The sequence below is a fragment of the Cydia pomonella genome, chromosome 24 (assembly GCF_033807575.1).
Source record: "Cydia pomonella isolate Wapato2018A chromosome 24, ilCydPomo1, whole genome shotgun sequence".
NCBI lineage: Eukaryota > Metazoa > Arthropoda > Insecta > Lepidoptera > Tortricidae > Cydia > Cydia pomonella.
This window is the reverse complement of record NC_084726.1, coordinates 5,159,052-5,180,435: the sequence shown is the minus strand read 5'-3', so window position 1 is coordinate 5,180,435 and position 21,384 is coordinate 5,159,052. Positions and strand designations below refer to the sequence as shown.

The 21,384-nt window shown below is 37.8% G+C and overlaps 2 protein-coding genes across 4 annotated transcripts in view; one reads left to right on the top strand and one right to left on the bottom strand.

Moving 5' to 3' along the window:
• Positions 1 to 21,384, bottom strand: part of LOC133530999 (heterogeneous nuclear ribonucleoprotein L) — a 695,759-nt gene that overhangs the window by 334,891 nt on the left and 339,484 nt on the right. The gene's annotated exons all lie outside the window — the stretch shown is intronic.
• On the top strand, positions 10,917 to 12,380 carry LOC133530856 (uncharacterized). Its single transcript, XM_061868910.1, has 2 exons — positions 10,917 to 11,200; positions 11,530 to 12,380. Exons 1-2 carry the CDS (start codon positions 11,182 to 11,184, stop codon positions 12,378 to 12,380), a joined length of 870 nt encoding a protein of 289 aa, XP_061724894.1. The 5' UTR covers positions 10,917 to 11,181.

Genomic DNA, 21,384 nt, shown 5'->3' with positions numbered 1-21,384 from the left:
ATAAATAGATGGTGTGCCCCTACTAGATGGTGTGCTCAAATCACTGTTATGCAATTAAATCTGCATGAGGCCATGCGCTTGATGAGGAATAGAAGCTTATGGAGGAACTTGGTCTTCAACAGAAGGAAATGATGTCACGATCCTCAGCATTGAAGGACCGACTGAAGAAGGATAAATAAATATTTCGAGACAATCTTACATAGATCAACCTATCAACAAACTAAGAAAATCTTGTACTATGGGTACTAAATGACGATGTATAGATAACATCTATAACTCAGGAACATTACCGGGACTCGAACCCGCACCTCCTGCTTCGTAGGCGGAGTCACGACCCACTAAGCTAGCTAGGAGGCCGTTGAATGGTTAAATACGGTTTTTCATTATGTTGATACGACCTTGATCATGTCGTGAGCACCAATCAGCGATAGCGGTTCACGCTGAGTAATGTCCAAGAAGTGCAATCAGAAGCCGTGTCGTTATGCCTCCCGCTTGCTTTTCTTGGTGCGTAAGATGCCTGAGAAAACTATCAGCCTCTCTATCGTTCTTGCAAATTCGAGCGATAAAGAGGCGGATAAAGCAATTTCGATTTTTGTTTTTCGCGGTAGTGATGACATGGACTCAGGTCAGGTCAAAATAAGATCAAAACCTTATCAAGTTGCTAAAACAGATTTGGACTCATTCCTGTTCAGTTCATTCATTGACCGAATGGATCAGTAAGGTAAAAAGAATAGCGAAATTGGATGCCACAATGGGACGGGATTGTTGGGAGGCTGAACGGATTATTTTATTGAACCATTTAATTCCTGATTTTATTTCAACAGTCAATTATTTCATTTATAAATCCATATTAAATTATTTTAAATGAGTCACGTAGTTTAAATGAGTAACCCGCTTATAATTATTTTAATATGTTTAACCCTCAAAGTACAAAGCATACTCTTACGGCCTCGTATGGCCACTTGGGTATCAAATGTTTTAAAGAAAGAAAACGTAACTTTATTATTTTTAATTAAGATTTAATCTCCAATAATAATAATAAATATGGAGATGTCGCTGTATTGCAGGCAACATACGAAAGGTTCTGCCAAAAAGTAAGGTTATACGAACAGTTGCGTCCGTCACATAAATTACATCATCATCATCAGCAGCCAAAAGACGTCCATTGCTGGACGGAGGCCTCTCCCAAGTATCACCAAAACGTACGGTCCTACGCTATCCGCATCCAACGGTTTCCGGCGACCTTCACCAGGTCCACCTTTTGGGAGGCCTGCCCACGTTACGTCTTCCGGTACGCGGTCGTCACTCGAAAACCATTCTGCCCGAGCAGCCATCAGTTCTTCGAGCAATGTGTCCCGCCCACTGCCACTTAAGTTTGACGATACTGAAGGCTATGGTAAGCAGGCACCGTAGCTTATGGACGCCTGCAACTCCAGAGGTGTTACAGCATGCGCGTTGCCGACCCTTTAAAACCTTTACCCTCCTTTTTTGAAGAACCCCATACTGTAGACTCTCGGGAAAACATCGGCAGGGAGCTCATTCCATAGCCGGAATGTCCGCGGAAGAAATTCCTCTTAAACCGCACAGTGCACCACCATTTAAATAGGCTCTAGGGTGCGAGGATGAACAACCTGCCGACGACGGCGAGCGGGGTGGTGATAGAAAGTGGCCGTTGACATCATGTCAAACAAATCAATTCTTAGACTTCACATCTAACACAATCAATTAATCTTTAATTTCAGCTACCATTTTATTTAAATATCGCTTAATCGCCCTCTTGTTTGTGTATGATCACGATCCTGACCGATTTTTTAGTCGTCTTTTTTCTGCTCGGTACAGCAAAACCGAAGTTTAAATCCACGACTTTTGACCACTACACAATATGAAAGGGTGCCTAATACTGTTGTTTTTATTTAAATAAAGACTCCCGGTGGCAGCATGGTTCCATTTTATCACCTGTCACTATGCCCGTCACTTTCGCGCATACATATTTATTAGAACGTGACAGGCATGGTGACAAATGATAAAGAACCGACCATCATAGCCCTACGACGGGTATAAAAGAACGTTAGTTAAAGAAGAACTGATTATTTAATATTCAGTGTAACAAAGATCATTAGTATTGTCACCGTAATGAACAAAAGCCAGTTCCCAAACAAACTTACCATAATAAAGCCTGATTTATTACGAAGGAGCGAGTACGTGCCGGGAATTAATTATTGTCTGTTTGTCTGTTTGTACGCCGTTAACAATAAACTCGCTTATCGCGGACGCCGGGTGAAAAATAAAGGGACATGATTAATTTAAGTCCTAGTTCCGGGTTTCGCGGCAAAATAAAATTTGATAGCAAGGAAAGTCTGTAAGTTTTATGTACTTAGTATATCTTGTATATGATCCAAAATACTGGAGTCATCTTTGATCTCCTTTTTGCATTTATTTTGCTAACCAAATCATTAAAAGTATTGAGCGCCAAGGAAGTCTCACGACCTCCCTGTATTGTGTCGAAATAAGGGCTATTGTAGCAGCACGCATGGCATGGAGAGAGATAAACCAGTCAAATTGTATTTATCTATCTACGAGTTTGTACACTTTATTGCAATTAAGGCATTCTCTACCTGTCGTTCATTGGGTCAAAGAGAAACTTGTAGTTAGTATGTAGAGGATTATAAAACATCGAGCCAATTTATTAAATATTACATACGCGTGACGCAAAAGTGAGAGATCTATAAGCAAATACGCTGGATGCGGCAAAAAATAAACTTTCGTAAACTAAGATATTCAAACTTTTTAAGTGTCAAATAAGAACGCTAACACAACTGTTCCGCAAGTAAAGTTGTTAGAAGTTACATAAGACACTAAAGAGTTAAAAATAATGTACACATGGCATATGGCATAAAGCTTTGTTTCGTAAATGCACAGTGTAAATAGTGCTAGTTAATCACCGGTACTCAGGCCCGGAATTAAGCTGTTCGATTGCGACCAACCGCAGTGTCCGGTTGTTACAGCGGAGATACATACAGTGGTTCTTCCTCGGTATAGATCAAACACGGTATCCAGGGCGTTAGCTATGTTTCGTAGATGTAATGTTCAGTGCTAGTTAATCACCGGTACTCAGTCCTGGAATTAAGTTGTTCGATTGCGACTGACTGCAGTGTCCGGTTGTTACAGCGGAGATACATACAGTGGTTCTTCCTCGGTATAGATCAAACACGATATCTAGGCCGCTAGCTAATATGTGTCGTAAATGTAATGTATAGTGTAATAGTGCTAGTAGTTTATCACCGGCACTCAGGCCCAGAATTAAGCCATTCGATTGCCACCGACCGCAGTGTCCGGTTGTTACAGCGGAGATACATACGTGGTTCTTTCTCAGTACAGTTTGATTACGAAAACCATCGGAAATGTAAATGTATTATTGCATACGAGAAATAAGGGCAGAGATAATATTCACTGGCCAATCGCAACATCTTTTGACATATGTACATTAACGACTTATATAACCTATGAGCAGATGTACTGTAACTGAGTTATCTGTTCTGTACGGCGCGCTACGACCGCAGCGAGATGCAACCATGTGTTTAAAATGGGTTTGTATGTGATCAATCAGACGGTGTGCCAATGTGACGGGCTCCTTCCTTACCTTTACCAGAATTGAGGTAAATTCTAATACAATTTACAGTAAATATAAGGTTCGTATCTACACTATCTACAACCCTTCAAATATTACTAAAAGTTAGGTGTGTTTTAGTAACAAAATGGTGCACTTGCATACCCTTTTCTTCGTCACGAATCTTGCAAAATACGTAATTTTTAACCTTTTTTTATTTTATTTTCATAGATAATTATTTTTGCTCTAATAAGTAATAAGTGATCCACGGTTTTTTTTTTATTTGAAAAAGTCATATCCACTGCAGCAGATCGTCAAAGCGTGACACCGTCTGGTACGAAATGTCCACTCACAGCCAACAGCCGCATCGCCATTTTTACTAAGGGCGTAGTAACAAAAAAAACATTCGTATGTGGTGTATGTGTAGCTCTCGGAATGGGATGCGGTGTATATTAGGGCTCGCTTGTTTGTCCCTCCAGATTCTTACGGGGTTTCTTTTTTAAGCATTATTTTCAGAGCCATATATACTGTTGTCATACGCCCCGTATATACGGGACTAGCACCGTATCTAAGCGTCACGTTTTTTTTACCTGTCCCGTAAATCAATACTGCTGTAGCGTAGTTGTGGCGTACGCCTGGGTCACAAAGGAAAAACAGCGCTGGCTTTGCCAGCTACATGCTGAGTTGTGACCATTTTATGTCATTTTGCGCTAAATGTTATATACTGTATTGTCAACATTTTTTTGTCATAAATAAATGTATTTTCTTTCTTTCTTTGTAGAATAGCTACAGAAATGGCCAAAATCATCTCTATGTAACCAGTTTGGCAAAGTTATATAGCAGCAAAGCTATTCTATTGTAAAAAAAGTACTTGCCCTAGGTTCATAGGGGTACGGAAAAATACCCACTACCATCCTCGGTCCACGTGTTAGTGTGTGAAACCCCTTGTACAAATGTCCAAATACCCTCTGCCCCATTTTGACTAAGGGCGCGGTAACACAATACTATCCGTATCGTATTCCCAGCTCCCGAAATGGGATGCCGTGTTTATTTGGGTTGGCTACTTCTTGTTTGCTTTGGTGCTGATGAGTTTCGGTGACAGGAAAAGGGTTTTTTCGTAAATTATGGTCGATGTAGTTGTTCTACCGCATTGGTGCAACCGCAACCGCAGGGGATAATTTTCGCGAGCAAAGAAATATTCCAAAGCTTCGGTGAAACATTACAAAATTAATTTTTGATGAAATTAAATATTTACTTATCATTTATAGTCCTTACTAACACAAAAAGTCTATCATACCAAAAGGGGAACCCACTCAATATTTGCTCTAAACAAATTTTTGAACTCGAAGAATAAATAAAACATTTCCGAGGTAGTGGTGGATGAAAAACGTCTTTGATTTGCATAAAACGCGTCAAAAATTATCGAGAAATGGCCTACATATCATTGTCGCTCCTTTTTGGTAGGTATAATAAACATTTATTTTGGCGTAAAGGTTATCCTTCGTTATTTTCTCCAGGTATCTTTAACTAACATATTAATTCTCATAAAATTATTTCTCTTACGTTGCACAATATTACTTTTTCATTTACCCTCCTCTATTATTATTTTCCTAATCATCTTCGTTTCATTACAACACAATCACAATCTTAGGTAACATCACGAAGCTAGAAAATCTTTCCGCGTTCGCTTTCCACCAGCCACCGAGCAAAACTGAACTAAAGCTCCATACAATTAAGATTCAGATTCATTTGACCGCGGTCGCGTGCCCATCATATCAATTAAGTTATGAGCTGCGATAGAACCTAATCATTATAACGATAGGGTTCAATTTGGCTTGAGCGTATCGCAACCACATCTGCTTGGTACAATATTTTAGGACGAATCTTACAGCTATAGAGTTAGGAGTGATTTTTGCTTGAGCGTCGTAAAAATCACTGAAAAATGGATTTATAATGAAAGAACGAGCGACACGTGGGAAGGCGCTAGTGAAAGTTCGCGGAAAAACCGCATAGTTCGAAAGTGTGGCACGAGTCATAAGCGTAAGTAAGTGGAAATGAAAATATTTAACAATTACAAAGCACAAAAGAAATGAGTAGGTATCTATTTCTCGAGCCATATGCTGTTATCACAATAACCATTAAATTAAAAATGTATCAAACCCCTGCGCTATATGCAAAAAAAAAAACATTTTATGCTAAGAATGCTTTATATCATTTTGGAAAAGAGCTGATACTTTTCAAACTGCTGGATCGATTTCTACAAAACATAGTTAAGAAACACCATAGCAAGGAAAGTCGCATTCACGTTAGAGTTGTGCCCGCTCGGTCTTTAAAAAGAGCGCTCCGATCTCGGTGAATCGGTCAAAGGAACTAGTTCGCTCTTTTAGTTCCTTTAGTTCACTTGCAAATCTTGCAATAATGAGGATGACTAGGTATGTGTCTTGCTCTCGCTCGCAAATAAACAGAGCGAGAGCGTGAGCGAGCGACTTTCTTAACCTTGACTCATTTCGATCATTCGCTCCCGACTAGGCACCGACGTACCGACTACTGAACTAAAGGACCGAGACCGATTAAGAGCGCGTAAGATGAACTAGTTCCTTTCGGTCCGTGGTGGGATTTCATTCCTTTTAGTTCTTCGGTCCTGACCGACTCAAGCCTAATTCACGTAAAAAAACCCGCATCGAAATCGGTTCATCTGTTGGCGAGCTTTTTTTATCCCACAACGCAAACAATCATACGGCCCGCCTGATATTAAGCAGTTATCTTAGCGTATGGACTCTTATGTATAGTCAGCATCAACAAATAATGGATGTGATTACAAGTCATAAGCGTCTACCAGTATATCTCTTTATTAAAATAGATGTCCGTGACAGATACTTTTGAACGGGAATTGTATATTATATCTCTGTGTAAAAATATTACAGCGTGGCGGATGCTTATGCCATTATTCTATTTGCTTCTATTAACTGTACTAATAACCTGCTAAGAAAGGTTGCCTTAATAACCTTAGTGGTATAAAACCACAAATATCTGCCTCCTTCCACGTGCACCACACTCCGATGCATCGGTGTGAATATTTTTTACATCCCCTATTACGAGGCGAACGTAACTATGGAAATGAGACAGTTCGATCGGTTTTGTACGTGCTGACTCGCGTGCGTGGGAGTAACAATATGGTACTAGCTACGGGAGAAGATGAGAAATATGTTATGTATGTAAGGCACATGTACTTTAGTGAGATTAGAAAGTGCCTTCAAACTGTAACAATTTTCCAATAAGAATAACCAGCAATTTTGATGCAGCGCGTATTTGAATACATGGAATTGATAAAACAATTTCTAGAGGAATGATCTTTTAAAGTTCATATCGTCAGGTGACAACCATACCTCAAAAATTGGGTCAAATAATATATAAAAACGTCGCGTGCTATTGTGTGTCTTTCTAGCTGTAGATTATATTTTATATGAGATACTTAAATGAAAAACAAAATTTCATCTCATACAAAAAGCTCCACTCCGTCACATTTTTTGGGGACAAAAAACGAGACAACGAAAATAATTTTGACCCAATTAGTACCACAAGTTCAGAGCCATATTGAACCGTACTGGTACCGAACCAAGGTTTATTTTTGTTTTTCTTTTTTGCAATTAGTGTCACCTGACAATATTACTGTTATTAACTGTAATTAATAATTTCAGCATTAAGGATATAATAATAAACCATTTATTAAATTTGACCTGTAATAAAACGTTTTTGAATCAAAACATTTGCATGTAACCAAAACAAAGCATAACATTACATCTACCTATCACATATCGCATCTGAATGGTAATCCGTGACTAAAACAAATGGGTATATTTTTGTATAACCGTCGGGTTTGTATAAATATTGTAGCACGAAGCAATGTTGTTTTTGTACCAGGGAAAATAATTATTTTTCCGGGAATAAAAAAGAATGCTTGCAAAGGCATACGAAAAAAACAATGTCTAACAGGCCAATTCAAACGTACACTGACATTAGAATGACATCTAACTGATGTGATTGATGGCGCGGGCGAAACGCACGATAACTAAATAACATCATTCAAATATCATTCTGAACGTTCGTATTGTAGCAAATTTAGTCTACTATAAAAACGCCCTGAAAAGGTACTATCAAAAACTAGTCCTTTGGGGTTATAACCGCTCAATTTTTCCGTGGTTTATTCGCTTTTTGACAATGTTGCGTTCGGCACTCGAGGACACAAATTTGGATTATTCATTGGGCCAACATCATAAACAAGTCTGCAAAAAATCAGAACTACCGGATTTCATGCAAACGAACCCCGTACTTTCAGGTGTCAATGTTAGTAAATTTTAACATTATACTTTTAATCGTATTGCCTAACAATCCCCTCACCGTTTATTAAGTTATTATCTACTCTTAAAGCACCCACTAACATTAATCAGGCAAGTGTTAATATAATCTTGATTAACAAGAAAAAATCCATTTTGCCCTGTCAAAGAGAACTTCCCCCAATTTATCTTTCCAACCTCCTCGGGCGATACTGGTGTAAGCCGGATATTTTCGGTTTCGACCGACTAGGGGAGAGCGGGGTTACACTATGAAACTGACTGACAAAGTTTGTACGGAAAGTTCAGAAATGTTTAATAATTGTTGTTGGTTTAATAAAAGGAGCGAGGCTTAAGTGCTTAGTACAATATCTGTTTATTGTTTTAGTAAGAAATAATGTTAATTGATTTCAGGCAAGAGGGAAACTGCGTGATACCTCGTAATAATTACTCGGTACCTATTTTCCACAATTATCTATTTATCAACAAGCTTCCAGAAAACATTTATGTGATAAATATGCTCGCATAACAGAATTCCGAAATGATTGCCTTTACCTACCTAAGAACACTTTACGACCTTTAAAGTGATGCAAGGGCGGGACATGTTTTCCGGATGCATCGAGAAAGATGGGCCTGAATAGCGACCGAATTGTGGCGACTGGCGGGAGCATGCAAAAAGCCGTGACGAGTGGCAGATGACAGGGGAGGCTTTTGCCCAGCAGGATACGGTTATACTACAAAAATCGTATATGATATAGATTAGGCGCAACTGTTGTTCCAAGATCATTAAGATCAAACAGAATTAAGAAGATCTCGTCATTCCTCGCTCGTCGTTCCGCTACTCGATGCTAGATGTCGACTCCGAAAATAATAAGCGTTTTGGTACCAAAACTGATGTATGGAGTGAGCACTCTAAGTACTTCTTATTTCTCGATGTCAAGATTATCTCATATTTGGTTTGTACGTCTAAGGTAATATTATGAAAGCTTCATTCACAAACAGCTTAACGCGCGAGGACGTTGAGAATGTATTGCGTGACACAAGCCCTCTAGTGCTTTAAACAAAAAAGTCGTGGCAGGATAATTTTGAATACCTGGCCTGCTTAGCTGTTTCAGGTGCTGACTGATGTTCTTATCTCCTCATCTTAGAACGAGACGCCGCTTCAAGATTTTCCAAAATTAGGTCATTTTTGTGAATAACTACTATAATATAATGCTCTTATATCACTTTACCCCGAAGTCCCCTAACGCCCGAGGCGTCGTAGATAACGGGTCTGGACGTAAAACGACCGATATTGATTTATGGACCACTGGTCGCCTTTGAGACCCCTGCTTAAAACTTACTATCTTAAATGATAGATAGGTATCTCCCTAACTTTGTCAACTTGAGAATTAGATTTCGCCAAACATAACTTGTATTCTACACATTTCATTTCAGGACTTGTAGAGGCAAAATTAGTTATACCCTTTTGAATATGTCTCGTTTTGTACAGAATGCATACCTGAAACAATAAAAAGAAGCGGAATTAGAATATAATATTCGGACATGTCTACATCGCGCAATACACTAAAATAAAGTAATTCAATTGCATATCATTCTTTATTAACTAAAAAATATCATATTTATCATCAGATTCGCAGCGCGGACTTCCACACATTACGACACGCATCGTCAAAACTAATAAAAAAAGTGAGTACAATAATAATCAAATGAATGAATGAAGTTAATTATCATAATTAGCATAAGGGAAAATGACGAAGCTCGTTGCGGATAGCTTTATTCTTTGTGTGTAATGACGACGCCTGTTGCTGATTTGTGGTTGTAACCTGACGAAGCCTGCGTTGAATTTGTTAACCTGTTAAATTAATTGGAATGATTATCATAATAAAACAGCCATCTAGGGAAACTCACAATTACCTACTTTAAAATAATATGATATTTTATGTGAAAACAAAATGCAATAACTACACACTGAAACAATTTTATTTTCAATTCTAAAATCTAGCAACGTCTGTTAGTTAAAATATCGGCAGAGCCAAAATAAGACATATCTACAAGAAATCCCAGCCATTTTAGTATCTAAGTTCATAGCATTGGAAGCAAAATCGCTTGCATTATAAAATGCAGTTAGATCTCTTTCGTTTTAGTTTGCAGAAATTATAAAAGCTGCCAATAGCATCCTCGCTACCCTGATAATTGCGGTAAAAGAATACAAAGGCTGTTTTTCTGTTCCTATTGCACACCGAGCAGGTATCTCGAATGCTGAGCAAATTTTTTTAATGATATTTTTTTATGCGGCAAACGAGCGGACGAATCGCTTGGTGGTAAGCAAATCTCGTTGCCCATGGACGCATATTGCATGTTTATTGCCTGTTTCCCATTGTAAACTAATGTAAAATAAAAATGCCATCGTGTTGTAAAGTTCATTTAGCAATAAAGGCCACAATGGCGCGGCTATAAAAAACGAGCACAGCGTGGTTCTGAGCCGTGCGTGCAGCGGTAGCGATTGCAAGCGATAAGCGATTAACGATTTATTTATGCATATTCACAAATACACTGGCACACATAAAAAAAGAGGAATAAGATACTAAGCTGAGGAAGCGAGAAGGCGTGCTCTGCGCTGTGCTTCTCTGTAATAACTTGAAACTCATATGCAGAATAGATAAAAAAAAAAAAAAAAACAAAAAGCATTTATTTCGTTAAATAGTATACAACATAACACATTCATGGTTGGGACTTCCTAGTAAGTATGTATAATACCTGTGACAGGAAGCCCCGCTCTTCTACATTTGTCTAGTACATTTGTACACGGTTAACGACAATGAAGTCTAACATTGTGCAAACGGCTATTATTTTAAGCAAAAATAGATACACTCATAAAGCTACTTTTTATCTATATATCTATATATATTTGACTTTCAGCTACCTATGTAGCTGAAAGTCAAATGATAAGTGTGCGTAACATCGTGTTGCACAGCGCACGGTGGGCTGGCCATAGGCCATGATCCAAAAAAATACATGTGGTAGTTTTAAATTTCTAATGGCTGTTTCTAATTTGCCGATAAACGTACTTTAATTAGGTATAAATAGTTCCTGTATAAGTAATTACCTTCATTCTATAACGAACCTAGAAAGTGAACACAACTCCCGTTTGTACGCGCTCCCTTATCAGAGACTCATTAAGTGATCGGTGATTAGTGGTGCATTCCTGACTAAGTAGTGATTTTAGTGACTATTATTAATATGGAGCTTAAAGAATCAGGTATGTTGTTTTGATTTACATAGATTGTTTAGCATTATAATAAAATATATATTCATAATATTGGGTCTACGCCACGGCAAAAAGTCGTATGAATAATGATTAGAATATTTTGTTGACTTAAACTTTTAGTTAATTTGAGACACGATTATAAATACGAGACTAGCATTATTTTGAAGCTCGATATTTCTAGATTAACGGCCATAAACTTGTTACTGCCTCAATTTGCCTATTTAGTATTTATAAGACTGCTACGCCTGCGTAGGCCAAGGCGTAGCACCTACTACGAAAATATTACGAATGGAAATTTACCTTTTTCTTTCTTTTTTCAGGTGATATGTACGTCGGATCTTTTACAAGGGGATTCGTATTTGAACTATGGCTCTCTACTAGTGGTTCAGATACAGAAAGACGTCGTCAAGTGCTACAACAACTAATAGGAATGGTGCCAGAAGTAGAAAATGTGGATACAAGTAATTTGGATAACATCATAAGGTACATTTGTAGTCGACTTGTAATTCATTGGAAATCTTGTTCGCGAACTAAGTGTCTAGTTCTTAGGAAACATTCGGACTGGTTAAATGAGAAACAAAATGTTAATTTGCCAAAAAATAATAAGGTGACTGAGAAGACTTTAATTATTGAATCGGGACAATCATCATCATCGCGCGTTTCGGAACCCTCTACTTCAGCTCGACGGCCAATAAAGGACTTTTCGGCTTGTAGTAAACGGTCAAAACGCAGAAGGTTAGCAGCACTAGCATCCTTGGATTCATCAGCAGTCAACGAACTGAGAAATAAAGCTAAATTAGAGACCAATGCTAATGAAGTCAATCCTGACGATCTGCTATCTCTTCTCACAGAAGCTAAACTAACAAAACATCAATATTTGTTAATACGTGCTTTTATAAATTCTCGGGCTAATCCTGTTTTACCTTCGTATGGTAAGGTAACTGATGCGAAGAAAAAGTGTTACCCAGAAAATATTAAAGTTACCGAATCCACAGCTGAGGTGGAGTTACAAAGCTTGCTGGATCATACAGCTACGCGTATAGTCGAATTTCAAAAGGAACTGATAACAGCGATACCTGAAGAATCCATGGGTGATGTGACTTTAATAGGAAAGTGGGGCTTTGATGGTAGCACTGGTCATAGCGAGTACAAACAAAAATTTAGAGTATAAATAAGGTCTTATTTTCTGTTTATTGTTATTATTATTTTACTAGTTTTTATTTTTAATTTTACACATGCTTGTTTGTTATTGTATTTAACATATTTTAAAATATATTTTTATTGTTTTAAGGTAAATAAATAGTACTGAGCAACATAGACTTTAAAGGATTTACTAACTTTAGTTTTATATGTATGAATCTGTTTTTTTTTGTAAGAATTTGTGAATAAATTAAGCATGATATATACCCTAACACGTGTTTTATTTAATTATACAACCTAATAATTAGCTGTATTACAAAAACAAACAAAGAAATCAAGAAAATTTACAAAATAATAATTATGACCGCCTTACTAAGGCGCGCGGGCCACCGTGCAGCGGGTCGCGAATCAAGTCAAGCAAGTCGCGGGTCAAGATAGGAACAATATACCTACACTCCAGTCACGGACTATAGCACTTCATTCTACTCGCTTCAACCAAAGTGTGACCTTACCTATCGGAAGCGTGTAACAATGAATCGATATATTTTTTCCCTAACAGACTGACAGATTGATGATTAACAATTTAACAGTAATTGGATAATAACAAGTTTCATAATGAATCCCGAAATGTTATGACTAAAAGTGCAGAACATGACATTTAATAGAGTTTCGCTGATAATAATGGATACAACAACTTCATTATTGAACTACCTGGCATATTGTAACGCAGCGGCTTACGCGGCGGCTACGTAGGACACTTCCATAGGCATCAAAGGATTGAATTCACCCGCGCCGCGCCGCTTCGCGTTCGCGAGTTATTCGCTCACATAAGACACTACCTAAGTCATTCAGCGTTATTATTTTAACAGTAAAAAAAAACCATAGCAGATCACGCGTATTACTTTAAAAATTACAAGTCTAAATCCGAGGTTCAAGATCATTAGTGTAGTGAATATTGCCTTTTTAATGCCACAAAAAAACTGTAAACCAACTCGATATAAACTAATAAACAAAGTAAAGAACAAAAATCCACCATCACTTCACACACTGAATACAGAATTACCCAAATCCCGAGGGAAACTTAGTCCCTTAAACTTATTTACAACATTCTAGGATGAAAAAGCAATCGGATTACTAACTTATATTCGTTTACTTAGGGATGTCAAATAGCAAAATAAATACATTATTATTTATTTTAACGAGACTAAATCTTATACAAAATTTAAAATTACCTCCGACGTTTCGAGGACGGAACTGTCATGTGTAAGTTGCATGACAGTTCCGTCCTCGACACGTCGGAGGTTAGTTTAAAGCTTGTATACGTAGTATTATATATTCATATGCTTATTATATATTTAAGTTAGAGTTAGACAGTAGGTCTACTTGTCGTTAGATTAAAACAGCAAATTACTAACACCTACAAAAAAAAACATTTATTTCGGACGATAAGGAATCCATATAACGTATACAACTTAAAACTAAATTACATTACAATATGAAATTTTCAATTAAAATTCAATCATGTATAAAATTATAAAAACTTAAATAAGTTTACTACCCGTTACCAAAATCGCAAAGTTGACAACCCTAAGCTTAGGCGTTGAGGGAAATATGTTTATTTTGAAGGGCGGCAAAAGTAATCAAACGATGAACACCCACTAATAATAATTCTGAAGTTTGTCAGGAATTCCCCGAAAATAAACAGGGAATCGGTGAAACGCGAGTTCACGATTCGAAGCGACATTTTCGATATCTCAATGCTAATGTCGAGTTGGTGTACAGGAAAACACGCGTTAATTTACAGGTTGGCAAATATCATACAAAGTTTGAGAACTCTGAAAATCTCGTCATGTTTGTATCAATGAACAGCCCCGGGTATCGGCGCCATATAAATAAATTAAAGAAAACGAGTTTGTCGAAATATAAATCAGTACCCCTAGTGTAAATAAATTCGATTTTGAAACGTGACGTACGCGTTTGCGTTTAGTCTCATTTTGTATTGGATTTAGAAAGAGCGCGCCAAGCGGGACGTTTTGGAAACTCAAAATCCTATACAAAATGAGACTTAACGCAAACGCGTTCGTCACGTTATGATGTCAATCAAAGTTACACTAGGGGTACAGGTCAAAAGCACCCTAAACCGGCGAGCGTGTATGAGGAATGTTATGAAAGTGAAGAAAGCGAAAGATGTATGTCAGAATTGTAGCAAGTGGAAATCCGTGGTCTATGCCTACCCCTCCGGGAAATACATGGTAATTAAATCTGGAGGATGCAATATTGAAGTAAAATAAATCGTATATGTCTTCATTTTAGTTACATAACTAAAGGGGCCCCCTGATGACCTGTTCGCCGGACAATATCGTCCTGTCAGTTCTTCGCAAAAGCTGACCATCGCGAATAACTGACGTGCCGATATCGTCCGACGAAATAGTAATCAATGGGCCCGTTTAGCTACAAGAGAATCACCGCGCAATATCCTTAGATCCATACCAACAGTCCGAGACAAATGGCAGACCTATAATATAGCGAGTTGTTTTTACTCTCATAATTAAGGTACAATTAAAGTTTTAAGGTACAGTCGCCATCAGAGCGGCCGAGGTGCTCACATATATCTGAACACACACTCTAGCGCCTTGACAATAGAAGCGTGTTCAGATATTTGTGAGCACCTTGGCTGCTCCGATATATCTGATAGCGACTGTACAAGTTGGAACCCGGCGACATGACGCAGCGACGCGTCGCCGCGACACGAAGTCTGCAGTTGTCATCTGTGGTCGCTACACGTCGCCGGGTTCCAATTTGTACCTGTATGCTTACTTATTTTAAGGGGCCGTGAGTTCAGAGCCCTTCTCGCGGCCTACTACACTGAGAGGACGGCCAAGCGTGGCATTAACTAGCTTTAGTGCAAAATTGTTTGAAATTATAATGAAAATTTGTTTGATTTTTTTCTATCGAGCGAAAGTTGTTTAGTCAGGTTTAAAATCGATTGAGTTAAAAGAAAAACTGTTCAAGATTGCTAGAACATTATATTTTTCACATCACCTATTCGGAATTTTTTTCCTGCTAGGTTGATCCCTCCTAGCAGGAAAAAATAGTCCATTTCCAAATAGGTGACACTTTTCTTCCCAGCTAGGAGGGATCAAAGTAACACTTTTCTGTTCTAGGACACTATTTTTATGCTTTTTCCATATTTTTTTTTAGTTTTTATAATATTTTTAAATATCAACACCCCATACAAAGCTGTATGTGTCAGATGGTACCAACATTATTTCCATCTTAGACGTAATACAATTGAATCCCTCACTACGCTCAAGATTCTATTTTACTTACTTACTTACTTACTCCGTTGGCTCAGCGACCCAAAATGAGACTTGGCCTCCGACACAAGACAGCGCCACTTTTCTCGGTCCTGTGCGACCTCTCGCCAATTGTCGACTCGAAGCTCGCGCAGATCCGCCTCCACCATGTCGCTCCAGCGATACCTAGGGCGTCCGATAGGACGTCCTCCTGCTAGGCGACCCAGGTACGCTCTTTTTACGTTCCGATCTTCGTCCATTCTCTCAAGGTGGCCTAACCAACGGAGTCTGTGGGCTTTACTTTCTCCCATGATGTTAGGTTCAGCCACTAGGTCTTCAATCTCACGGTTCTTAAGGACTGTCCAACTTCCATCCGGTCTTCGTTTGGGGCCCAATATTTTACGGAGGATTTTCCTCTCGGCAACTAGCAGCATGTTTTCTTCCTTGAGTGTTAGTGTCTATGCTTCGCATCCGTAGGTTAGGATTGGGCGAATCACGGGGATTGGGAGATTCTATTTTAGAATCCAATTATTCGTTTAAGATTCAATGTACCCCCTCGCCGTAAATATGTCAATTTGCTCCCTTATGACACAATTCACACAATCTACTATTTTGGCAACCATATTATGCTCTAAAAGCTTGATGTTTTTGTGTTTTTTGTTCTGAAGTTCTTTCTTTTTTTTTCTACAAATCGTTTCCCAAAGGTTTGCGAAAGCGTAATAGTTTAGCCCTTAATTACATGCAAGTCACGCCAACTATTAGCGAGAAGAATATTGTTTCATTATTAATCAGTATTCCCCGCACCGCCACTTCATAAATTAAATATTCTGCAAGCTCCATTTAAATTTAAATTCTCAAGAGTAGTTCAAAGTTAATTTCAGTATTATTTGGCTTTTAAAAAAATAAATGAGATGCGCATGCCGTGGGGAAATCGGGCAAAAACTGCCGCCAGAATGGATCATGTCCAGCCTCTGTTATGTTATTACATTACTATCCAGGCGTATATAAAAATATGATGGCACTTCGCTTAATTGCGTACCTGAATTTGAAGGTAACATACATTTTAGTTGAACAAGAGAAGATAGAAATAACAGTAGTAGTAATAATAATAGTTTTGTATCTATAATTGGCGCTCTACTCATTGATTGTCAGTATTTCAGACAATTATTATTAAATCTACCTGAGAAATATCTAGAAGTGCCCATTATTTTGAGACGACAACCGTATATCTTAGGTATGTTTTAATCGTTAAAAGTTCAAATAGATACTATACAGCAGGGGTGGCCAACAGGTCGATCGCGACTGTTAGTCCAGTCGATCGTGGCAAGGCAAAAAATATAAATACGTAGACCAGTTTAATTTAAGGTTTCAAGAAGTATGTAATTGGTAGATCGCACAAGGTTTCGTTAGTAAACAGGAGATCTTGGGTCTAAACAAGTTGGTCACCTCTGCTATACAGGGTAACAGTGAAGTCATAGCTGTATACGTAATTAGAAATCACTTTTCCTACCATACATTATAACAAAAAATAAAGCATTTTCTGATCACCTCCCAGATGTCACCCGTATTATTTACTTTACTTACATTTATATCTTAATTAAATTAAATTTTATATCTAATATAACGTTTAAAAATGAGATTTAAACATTGCAAAAATTCAACATTCCTAACTATCCATAGGAAGATATAAATACGTTAAAATGAAATGCGGGCTCTTTTCCCAGGGCCTTTTCAATTCTACTTATCTTATCTTTGCCTTGTCATCGGATCTTAATCCGCAGTCCGTACGTCCAATGAAAATTATTCTATCCAGGATTTAAAAAGTATACAGACATTCGGGTTTGGGTGAGAGTTTCTAAAGTTACAAGTTTCTGTTAGTCTAAAAGTTGATTTTTTCCCGCGCATAATGCTCGGTCGCAACACACCCTTTCCCGTCCAATAGGGTACCTTTTAAGGTCCTCTATAATTGGATTGATTGGCATTCGTTTATCGTCATGTCTGGCCTAGACTGTGCTTGTACAGTCAAGGTATTAAGGGCGCCCTTATTGCCCATAATACTTTAAGGTAGTGTGTACATATTTTCGGCACTTTGTCCGTAACGATATTTAATACCTTAACTGCACAAGTACCGAGTAAACGAGTGACCGCAGTTTCACCGAAGCCAGCTTACACGGTAATACATGCACGGCTAGAATAATAAGCGGGGTGGCTCGCGGGAAATCCGGGGCAGCGCTGCTTCCTGTCACAGCGGATTATGTACAGTCAGCAGATAGTTACCGATATTGTTAACCAAGGACTCCAAGTGGTCCATTCTATCTGAGACATTGTAGCGCTTGAACGAAGAGAGTGCCAATAGTTCGAGGGAATAGGTGCTTTCACCTCATTTATATTTATATTTCATTTAGGAGATTTCATTCGACGAAAAGTAAAAATACATAGTTACATATTATCATAGAGAAATAAATAAGCATAGAGTGTTCACTCCATACATCAGTTTTCTTACCAAAACGCTTATTATGTTCGTAGTCGACATTTAGCGTCAAGTAGCAGATCTATCAGTACCGCTATATACTTGATACTAGACGGGAGTGAGCACTATATTGTTACTTATTTCTCTATGATATTAGATTATGAATAAGGGAGTTAGTCTATACCGTTCGAGAAATGGGCTCCAGGACAACGGTCGCTATTTTCCATAAACGACCTTTTGCGGTCATTATTATATTCTGACTCGCCTATTCATCAATATAGTGATCGTGTCATTCACAACGACGCTTGCCTTGATTCGTAATGTCATGTTAATAAAGTTTAGATTTGACAAATCTGCGCGTCATCGTGGATTACGATGACGAACATAATGATAATCTATTTAATTTCACTTACTAAAAATGTTAGTCTGAAAACTCTGCAATAAGAGTAACATCCCGATTTTTTACCCTGATTTGATACCCTGTGAGCATAAAAAACCTTCGACTGTACAAAGTTATGATTAAATTATCACCTCCCTAGAGATCATTTTAATCTGCAACTTGAATGAAATGATACGGGCATTTTTAAACAAGGGTCGTTCTCGTTCTATACATTCGGTCATAATTCAATTTAAACTTTTCACAACTTATCGGATTAAACATTTTTTCAATTCCATGAATCCCAGCGAGGTTCACGTAAACGTAAGGGCGTATTATTAGAAGCTCTGGAACTTTGGTTCACAGTGTCATTAAAGGATATCACTTCTAAACTCTAATCTAACTTGGTCTGCAACGGATATTAGAATTCTCATTGCCATCGCGAAAATGTACTTACTAATTTAAAAACTTAAAAATCATGCTCTAAAAGCTATTTCGCCCGAAATTAGTTGACCTTGTCGCATTAATTGATAGCCGGTGTCAGAGTTAATTAATAATATAGCTGTCACTATGATCATTCGTTTACACCTGAAAATACATGTATTTTTTGAGAACGGTACTTAAAAATCATGCTCTAAAAGCTATTTCGCCCGATATATTATTAATTAACTCTGACACCGGCTATCAATTAATGCGACAAGGTCAACTTGACATTTAACAGAAGACGTAACAGTGCCAACATCATTTGAACTTTTGAAATTGATCCTGTCACTAGCAGTGAATCTTGCAATTCACTTGTATTACTACTAATGTCATAATGTGGTTAATTTGTAAAATTTTAAGTCGCTTGAGCGCACCTTTATAATATTTATATGTTTCTGTATATTTTTTACCTTAAAGAAATTTTATAACTTTCACATTAGCAAAAAAAAGTACATTTCAGCAGTTCGTTTTTATTTTATTGTTTTAGAGAGCAATGTGTCATTTGATGCGATTATTTGAGGATTAATCGATAATAATTGATTACGATACTAAAATTACTACATTATCGAGGTACATTGTCAGTTTCCCATAGAGCAACAATTATATAATAGTAGAAGCAAAAACATTTAAGTACTCGAATACTATAAGTAAACACGTTCGATGCACTTCTGCAGCTAACCAGCGTAACTAAGCGTACATTATATTACGAACAATACCCCGGGGGCCAGTGCAGAAATCTCAACTTCGGTCCCTGGACTCCCTGGCGCTAGTTTACTGAGCAACAGGGGGCGTGTTTAATAAAACACTGCAGTTAGGTAGCTAACTAGCGCATCTTTCAATTTGCATGTGTTAAAAAATATTTACGAAATCCCATCCCATGTCCCATATAGCTACAACTATATAATTACAAACACGTCAGATGCACTTCTGCAGCTAACCAGCGCACCTAGCGTGCATTATATTACTAATAACACCCCGGGGGCCAGTGCGGAAATCTCAACTTTGGTCCCCGGCGCTACTTTACTGAGCAACCCCCTGCTGTTGCGTGATCAATAAAACAGTGCCATGTTTCACTGGTTTAATATATATTAGGTAATGGAAAACAAAGCCTCAGATACGATAGGTACAGTCAGCATCAAAAGTAGCGGATCAAATAACTTTTTATAAGTAACTACCATTCTGTAACAGCTTAACCCACCACTTACCACTGGCAGCGTACTATTTATCAAACAGATACAGTTTTTTTTTCTGAAGCTCAATAAGGTTAAAATTATATATTGGGTTAAAATATTTGCTCCGACTTATCCAAGACTACTGCTCGTATTATTCATTAATTTAAACTTTGTGTTTTTATATTGTGCATTGACATACGGCAAATTATGATCTTAATGAGAAAGGTAAACTATAAGTTACAATAATAAAATATGTAAAAAAAATGCAATGAAACGTTAAATAGCAATATTAGCAATACAAAATAGAATAGGAACGAGAGCAAAAACTGCTACGCATAATAAATTATTTCAGGTGCCTATTATTTAAGAGTTAGTATGAAGTGATTAAGTTACGTAACAATACTTTTAAGTGCAGAAGACAATGGCCGGCGAGGAAAAGTCTTAGAACAATAGACAGAAAATTTCCCTGCACCTGAATCTATTTTTGGCAACATTCAATATTGAGACGACAGAAACTCCAAACAACGCTCGAAGGATAACTTAATTAATTTCAACTACACTCTATACCAATGAAAACGGGATCACAATGTATGAAATACGCAACAAAGTTTCTCGTTCAAGGTAAACCTATATATGCAAGTGAAGGGAAAGTTTTTGAAGAGTGTTTTTTCAGTTTTGTATGGCTTTTTTATATTTTTGGAAAATTAGATTTAAAAAATATAATGTACAAGACGCAGCACTACTTTTTTATAGTTAGATATGGATACTTTGCTTTTTTCTAGTAAGAAATATAATTCAAGCAAAAACGCTCGCACCTTAATTAATATCAACTTTACTTCAAGCAATGAAATGGAATCACTAACGAGTATATAACAATACCTCTCCTTGAAGGTAAATCTCATAGGTAAATCAGGTCATTGAAACGTCAGGTGCACTTCCTGCATCCAACTGCGTTTGCATTGTAACCGTTATAAACAACACCCCGAGGGGCGCGGATATATTTCAATACAGTCCAACGGTAAATAACTAAACCTGGGCGACGGGGGACTAGTTAAAACGATATACAATCAGCGTCAATGAATAGCAGCACATGAGACTACGACTCCTATCTACTATTATAGAATAATAATTCAGCCTACATACGTCCCACTGCTGGGCACAGGCTTCCTCCCATGCGCGATAGGGCTTAGGCTGTAGGTAGTCCCCACGCTGGCCCAATGCGGGTTGGGGACTTCACA